Genomic DNA, 8,759 nt, shown 5'->3' with positions numbered 1-8,759 from the left:
TTCCACTACTGGACGATGTTGACACACGTGCTCAGAGCTGGTCACGCTGAGGCGTTCCCCAAAGCGTTGCCATGGCGACGCAGTGTCTCGTTCCCTTCTCAGGGAACAAGGGTTACAGACGTAACCCGAGACGTTTTGCACTGTGGAATTGTACATGCCCACTGTTGTCTGTATATGTTGATGCCTGTGTGCACTTTGTATTTATACTATATGCTGTGTGTCATATTGATACCGCACATTTGGGGATTAGGAAAACGCAATTTCGTTCCTTCTGTGGTATTACTGTTAAATGATCAGTTACGTGGCCGTTCAACATGTATTTGCAGACCTCTGTGCACCCGATTTGTGCAGACAGAATACGTCATCAGCACGTTTCACGTATGCTACGCAGACAGATCGAGAATGTCAAGCAAACAACCTGACCTTCCTTCCTGATATTGTAGTACTTTTACTACCAGTACTGTGAAGTTTTCTCATTGGTTAATAAGATGTGATGTTTTATAGTTATATAAGTTAGCATTTTCCAAGATAAGCACAGCCCTTAGACACTGTTAACTTAAATACAGCTGAATAACTAAAGAACAAATACTGTGTATTGGCTATGTCTACCAATGACCTGATGACCCAAATTAATCTAAATAGTCTAAAATCAACTTGGTCTGAGAGAAAATTGATCAAAAGTGTGTATTTAGGTATACCACGGCAAAACAAAACTTACCATTTCTTTTCCTATTCACTTGTGGCCCCTCCTGACTCAAGGGCTTGGAGATGGAAGAGGCAGCAGGTGGAGGACAACACTGTGGAAGGGAGAGATCTGTGGGGATAAGAGATGGAGGAGAGACAGAGGTGGCAGAAGGTGCTGGTGAACAAATTTAGGATTTTTGTCCTTCTGTCGCAAAGACTTACAGCATGGCAGTGGAGGTGGAGAAGACTGTGGAGGAAGAACAGCTGTAAAAGTAGTAGAGGTGGGAGGAGAGAGAGAAGTCGGAGAATGTGGGAAAGACAGAGAAACAAGGTTAAGTACAAATACAATCTTGGACTCCTTTGTGAGATTCTCCAGCTGCTCCTCAATGAGTCTCTCTGGCTGCTCCAATGTGAGGGTCTCCTACAGCTCATTTCAAATCTGTATTATATTGACAAAGAAATGTATTTTAAATAATAATTATTATTTCTGAACACAAATTTTGCTCTTACCCTTAGTCAGAATAAATTCATAAGCCCTTTGCATCTTCTCCAAAAACATTCTTGTGACAGTAGTGGACACTTATTTTAAGACTTTTTATTTTGTTTTCCAATAAATAAAATGGGCTTGTAACCCACTGCTTCAAGTGTCAGCACCTGAAATGAATAAAAGCAGTTATTACACATTAAACCCAGTGAACAATTAGGTACACTAGAAATGAATAAAGCATTAATACATTAAATACGTTTATCATCATCAACAAGCCTTCTACAGAAAAACCAGCATTATGAAAACACTTCGTCACCGCTGAAGGCGGTATCAGCAACAAAACTATGATAACAGACCATGAGTGGTTTTTAAAATAAAAAATCAGTTAAATATGACATGGGGGTTGCCAATCGACTCATCCTGCCATAACTAAATTATGAAGCTAACAACCAGCACATGACCAGCTTAAACCAGCACAAACCATCAAACCAACATCAAAACGAACCTAACCCTGCATATGATGTTTGTTTCAACACGATTTACTTGTTCTCAGTTTATTGTGCATGTAAACACACTCATTGATGCTTTATTCTTGTGTCACTCCTTCAGTATTCACATTACAACTGTTCACTGAACCATTCTGGGGTGATTTTCCCAAAACTATTGTTACCAATTATGGGCGCAAGTTCCGTCATTGACAGCATAGTTTAACAATTCATTGTTTCCCAAAACCATCTTTCTAACAAACATTTATAAACAGTATTGCAAAGTTGAAGTGTTAGCACTCTAGAGGTGTGGTTTTGTTTAAGTGTGACATGTACATTTACATTCTCTTGAGCAAAAGACACATTCTATATGCATTCTAGATATAAATACTATTTAACGTCTTTCGTCAAGGGAGATTAAGCTGTTTTAAAAAAGTACATGTGCTTATGCTCTGGGACTCCAGGGGAAATCTGAAATTATAAAAGTGGAAATCTGAAAATGAAAGAAACAGGAGGAAATGAAACACTGGAGAACTAAAATAGATTGTTTAGATGCCACTTTTGTTTTTTACAGCAATAATCTGACATTAATTTAATCTGAACGGATTCATTAGTTCTGTAATTAATTTGTACAGTAGACATTATTATTCCACCACCTGCGTGACATCATCAACTATATTGTTGAACCAAATGTGAGAATTTTTTTTTTTTTTATGTATACACTACCGGTCCACATTTTTTGAACACATACTGTGAAAATATGAAAAAGAACAAAGGGACATATATTGTAACACTACAAGAATTATTTTGCAACTAAAAAACACAACTTTTATATTTTAGTAACTTTAGTGTAGTCACATTTTGCCTCGTATCAAGAAACTTCATCAGGTTTCCATTTACTCTGAGCTCTTGACTGTTCTTCTTCATTATTTAGTCAATGTCATAAATTAAAAATAAAAATAAAATTTATAACTGAAAAAATGACATGTATATTTGCGAAACTACGTTTTTGTCTATAAACGTTTTTTTTTTACATTTTAGCATACACCTTCAGATCAAATATTTTCTTTTTAATAATATATATAATAAAGAAACATTTAATATAACATTATTAAATATAATAAAGAAACAGTTCACTGAATTGTTCAAAAACTTTTGAAGGATAGTGTGATTATATAAATATTTGTCTAAATATAATCCAAAATAAAACACAATTAAACTTTTCCCCTCAGCAGCTGCAGTATGTGTCAGGTGAATCAGTGCAGTCACTGTTCAGTCTGACTGACGGAGGTTTTTGTACGACTCTTTATCACTGTGTCAACACATCTTTACTGTTGATATAATGTTCACTCTGACAGTAATAATCTCCTGAATCTTCAGTCTGAACTCCACTGATGCTCAGAGTGAAATCTGTGTTTGATCCACTGCCACTGAATCTAGATGATACTCCAGACTGGAGGGTTTTTGCGAGATATATGAGGAGTTTAGGAGCTTCTCCAGGTTTCTGTAAGTACCAGTGTAAGTAAGTACTATACACTGCACTGCTGACTTTACACTTTATTTGAACACTTTGTCCTGGTTGAACTGTTGTTATTGATGGACTCTGAGTAACAGTGTACTGTCCTCTACACTCTGAAAGAAACAACAAGAATGAAATATAAGACAACACTGAAACAAATGAAGATTTCACTCTTCAATGAATGAACAATCGTGATAAAAATGTTACTACACAAACCTTGAGCAAACACTGAGTGTCCAGATGAAGATGATGCTGAAAGTCAATGTTGTTCTTGTTGGTTTGTGTGTTGATGAAGATTGTGTTGTGTTGTGTTGTGTTGTGTTGTCAGTCATGAAGTGTTAAACTCACAGCACTATAAACACTCTCAGAGCACTGAAGCACGTGATCACAATGCAAACTCACTCTCTACATTTACATCAACACACTTAAGCACTGTTTTATCATTTAATGTTAATTTCTGCACATTGGTTGTATTTTGTTTTCTTAGATTATGTGTTGTGATAATTGAACAAGTGTGTAATGATTTGTAATGGTGAATAGTTATTCATTATTTTGTGAATAATGTTGGTGTAAAATAAAAAACACAGAATATGGAGATACACAGGACAGCAGCTTTATGAAAGAGTGACAATAAAGTTACTTTGTAAATCTTTGGATGTTTTCATTTTTGTATATTAATAAATTGTTCACACTTTCAGATTTGAGAATATGAGATTCCATTTTAAGGGTTAAAATTCAAACAAACTTGTAAATTTGTTTATATTATAGTTAAAGGGATAGTTCACCCAAAATGTACAAATCACTAAAATAATCAAAATGAAATGTAATGTAATGTGTATGATGTGTGAATGTGTGATAAAGTGTAAAGATGTGTTTGTGATGTGTTTATAGTGCAGTTACTGAAGCGTTCAGAGGTTTTTGTACAGTCGCTCTATTAGTTTGTATCACTGTGGTTCACTTTTGGCAGCGGCACCAGACTGGATGTTGGCAGTAAGTAAATGAATTCAATAATAATATTAATACAATAGATTTCTGCATTTAAATATAAATATAAACTATTGAATATAAAAATAAATGACTGCGTTAGCATATTTATGTGGTTTAATAAATAACTTTGTGTACTAGTGCACTTTCATATTTTGAAGAATAAACTCTTGAGTTTTATTTTATACATAATAGATTTTGTTAAAGGGATAGTTCACCAAAAAATGAAAATTCTCTCATCATTTGCTCACCCTCATGTTGTTCCAAACCTGTATACATTTCTTTGTTCTACACAAAGGAAGATATTTGGAAGAATGTCTGTAACCAAACCGATTTCATCCCCCATTTACTCCCATAGTATTTATTTTCCCTACTGTAGCAGTAAAGGGGGATGAGACTTGTTTGGTTACTGACATTTTTTAAAGTATATTCCTCTTTGTTCATCAGAACTAAGAAATGTTTACAGGTTTGTAAAACCTGAGGGTGAGCAAATATTGAAAGAATATAATTTTTTTGGTGAACTATCCCTTTAAGCTTCACAATCCTTTTGTAAATCAATTATTTTAGTCTGCAATAAAAATGTATAAAACTTGCACTGGGAAAATAAAACATCAAATGAAAAGTAATGTGTGTACAAAATTATTAACACTTGTATTTATTTATTATATTTAACATATAATAAGATATAAATTTGATAAACGATTAATTTGTAGTTATGATTTTTTTAAAAACAGTTGATGTTACAGGTATGTTATGTTTAGTATGTGTATTTTCATACTTGATTAAATGAGTATATGTAAGGTAATATGTTTTCTATCTTGATTTAAGATTAGTTTCAATTTGATTGTAAAAGTGGTCGTAAAAATTGTCAATTCTGTTTATACATTCAGATCAACATGAACGAAAGAGAAAATTTACAAAATAATTTAGCGTGAACTTGTTTATTATTCTGGTCTTTTCTGTTTATCATGTAGAGAGTGAAGTTGTTTGTTTCTCTCTGTGAGTTTGTGACTATTGTGTGTTTGTTAGGCTTCACTCGTCCTAAAGTGAGCGTCCTGCCGCCCTCCAGTGAAGAGATTTCCACAAAGAAAACAGCAACACTGATGTGTGTGCTCAACAAGGGTTTCCCCTCAGACTGGAGTGTGATGTGGAAGGTGGACGGGAGCAGCAGATCTCAGGACAGCAGTGTTGGGCTCCTGGAGAAGGACGGTCTGTACAGCTGGAGCAGCAGTCTGACTCTCTCTGAGCAGGAGTGGAGCTCAGTGCTCTCAGTGAGCTGTGAGGCCAAACACAAAGATCCCAGTCATACAGTCACTGGAGAATTCAGGAGAGATGATGAGTGTTCACACTAGACTCTCTCTCTCTCTCTCTCTCTCTCTCCTCTGACTTCTGTTCTCATCTGAGTCTCACTCATGTCTCACATGTGTTTCTACATTCATTCTCTCTCTCATCTGACATCTGTTCTGCTTTTCACAAACAACACCACAAACCAGTGCATGTGTGCTTTATTCATTCACTGCTGATTGTGTTTCATTAAAATTCATCAAATAAAATCATATTGAATCTTCATGACTCATTTTGTCTTTTGTGACAGATCAGAACATCAGCTCTTTATTATAAATAAACATCACTCAATGAACCATGAAAACACCTGCAGATGAAGAACTAAACCAAACTGTCAAATGAATAACCACAAGTCACTTTCACTTGTTTGACACATTATTCATGAGTTAGTCTCATACACATCATACTGACCTTATGAATGTTTTATCAACTCTTCACTCTGATATAAGACACATTGTGTGCGTTTACATGGGCAAAACAAATGTATATCCATAAAAAATCAGTTTATAACAGATTAATAATCTGTTTTTATGTGTTTACATGGATATCATTAAAGTTTGAGACTCGCCAGGTGTCATTGTAACAGAGGCAAGGTTGTGATGTGCTGTGCAGTATGTAAAACCTCACTCCCTGGCCTCAAGGGCGCTCTAGCGTCAAACACCAGAGACTGCGGTCTTTAGCCTCCTTGTGAGAGTGCTCTACTCCCATGCCGGACCGATCCAGTTCGAGGCCAGCTTGGAGCGGTGCTGTTCGTTCAGGTTACATCATGATCCGGTCCTTCTAGTCAAGTTGTTTTCCAGTTTCTTCTGGACAGGGTCATTACAGTCTCATGTACAAATCCTTGACAACCTGTATTTTTATATCTATTTTAATGTCCGCAGTACAAGCATATGTAAAAATAGTTTTTTTCAGTTTGCTGTTTGTTTTATGATCTTTCCCTGATAAAAGAAAAACTTTTTAAACTTTTACCTGAATTCCCTGTTGAAAAAACATCATATGCTGGGTTAGGTATGTGTTGATGCTGGTTTGCTGGTTTATACTGTTTTCAGCCAATGACTTGCTTGCCAAGCTGAAGGAAGAAGAGTACGCAGCACCAGTAAAGACACCTGAACCAAGGGTGCATTGGAGAAAGAGAGACAGTAGTCAATGCAAGGCCAAGATCAAGCAGGAATCGGTCAAATAGGGGTCAGAAAGTTTTTTATTTAATATCTACTGAATATCTACATTGATTAGACACTTATGAATGTATCAAAGAAGAAATGTGTCAGGAAAACAATCAAACCAGAACCACACATTAGATTTTTGACATGAAAATAAATTGATTACGTTCAGTATGTGTGTAAAGCAGTATAAACTACACTAAAATATTGGTCTTGGTAAGTCTGTGTTTGTTCCGAGTGTGTTGTCAGTAGCCAACCAGCATGTTTCTTGTTTAACTCATTCGCCGCCAGCCTCTGTAAAAAAAAGTTGCCAGCCTACGCCAGCGTTTTTTAACATTTTCACCCAACTTTAATGGCTCACAGTAAATGGCTTTCTGTAAAGAATATATGGACAAACAATATGTCAAATGAAAGAACAGAGTCTCATTTTTAAACAAAAGAAACCATATTCTTCTATCTTCATTTGTTCGTTTCTTTATCACTCCGTAGATGTGGGTAGGTTTCTTCAAAAATGCATCACTTTGATTAAACAGCTGAGATAATTAACGTTTTTTGTCAAAGATTCCGCCCAGATTACACTCAGAACAATCTTTAAAAACCGCAAAACATATACGTTATGCCAATACATAATAGCGCCTTCTGCTGTACAACAGTACAAACACTGATTGCCGGAATAACTCGTCTTTGGCGGGGAAGCGTTTTTTTTAAATGACGAGATAACTCATCAATGGCGGTGAAAGAGTTAAGTGATCTGCTTCTACAGCAAGCATTCTTATTTGATTTCATCATCTATATGACACATTATACATAACTGTAAGTAGCTGTACTGTCCACATGTGGGTTTGGAAAATAAAAAGTATGCTAGTCCTTCTCTCTAGCTAAACATTAAACAGTGAGCTTTTGCCATTTCAAGCTGGTAATAAGGGAGGTAAAATTGTGCCACAAGCCTTTTAATCTGGTTCAGCTGATTACATTCATAAAACTGATGCTTCCATCAATGCTCCTGACACTATCTGTGAGGTGACCTTTGATCTAGACCAGTGGTTTTCAAACCCTGGGTCGCGACCCTCGGGTGGGTCATGCAAATTAATAAATGGGTCACCAGGATGATTTAAGAAAAACTATAGTAAAATGATTAATTCAATTTTATTTTACAAAAGTATATAACACTAACAATAATTTTTAATAGAAAAACTTATTCAAGATCCCCTGAGTGAAGTCAGTTCCACAACAAGCTATTACCAGTTCCTAAAATGATTTATTTGTGATTATTCCAAATGGTGCATGCGTCTTTTTTCTTTACTGCTCACTTGTCAAATATTAAGAAACAATATAATACTTGTTCAATTCTTTGCCATTATAAATATAAATTTTAGCCTTTTGTCTTCACCCTTGATCACCTTTTTTCTTTATGGTGCAGTATTTATAAATATACATATATTTTTTGCATTTCTGACAAACTTCGATGTTGATTCCCGGGCTGGGCCTAGTGGGTCCACATAAGAGGAGAGTGGAGAGAAGACGGGGCTTGAGGTATAGGAGAAGAATGTGAAGAAGAAAGAGGAGAAGAGAGAGGAAATGATGAGAGTAGAGTACACAGGAGCAAGACAGAGGAGAAGATAAAACACATGATAGTGGAAAGAATAGGAAAGAAGTAAGAATAGGAGACAGTGAAGAAGAAGTAAGAACACACACAGTGGATGAAAGTACAGAAACTAATGAACAATTTGATTCATTTAAACCAGATTCAGACTCAAGCTCTCACAGGAGCATTTGGAAGCTTTATGTTGATGGAACAGAGAGGGACTTCTTCTTCTCTCTTGATTCTGATGTGATTATTGAAAAAGTTATAGAGAAAAGTGAATTGTTTTCTAAGCTTTTTCTGTCGGCCCTGGTACGTAATGCACCTCTTAAAGAAACAGCCAAAATTGTGTAACCTAAGAATTCATTTTTCCCATCAGAATAATAATCAGCACATAAATTAAAACCTTTAGTTATTTAGACTGATAAATAATAATGTGTGTGTGTGTGCGTTTGCGATAAGGCGTTGTGATATTGCCAAAATGAAGGCCGAATTTTTGTCCCAATGCAGCCCT

At 35.7% G+C, this 8,759-nt stretch overlaps 1 gene segment (V, D, J or C); it reads left to right on the top strand.

Annotated features, from left to right (window-relative positions):
- Positions 1 to 768: 768 nt before the first annotated feature.
- LOC130414711 (immunoglobulin kappa constant-like) lies at positions 769 to 5,511 on the top strand. The segment is given in 2 exon segments: positions 769 to 856; positions 5,189 to 5,511. Coding segments are annotated over 2 exon segments (411 nt in total).
- The last annotated feature ends 3,248 nt before the right edge of the window (positions 5,512 to 8,759 follow it).

Source organism: Triplophysa dalaica, chromosome 24, assembly GCF_015846415.1.
Source record: "Triplophysa dalaica isolate WHDGS20190420 chromosome 24, ASM1584641v1, whole genome shotgun sequence".
Lineage (NCBI taxonomy): Eukaryota > Metazoa > Chordata > Actinopteri > Cypriniformes > Nemacheilidae > Triplophysa > Triplophysa dalaica.
The sequence above is the reverse complement of the archived record's forward strand: the minus strand, read 5'-3'. Positions and strand labels throughout refer to the sequence as shown.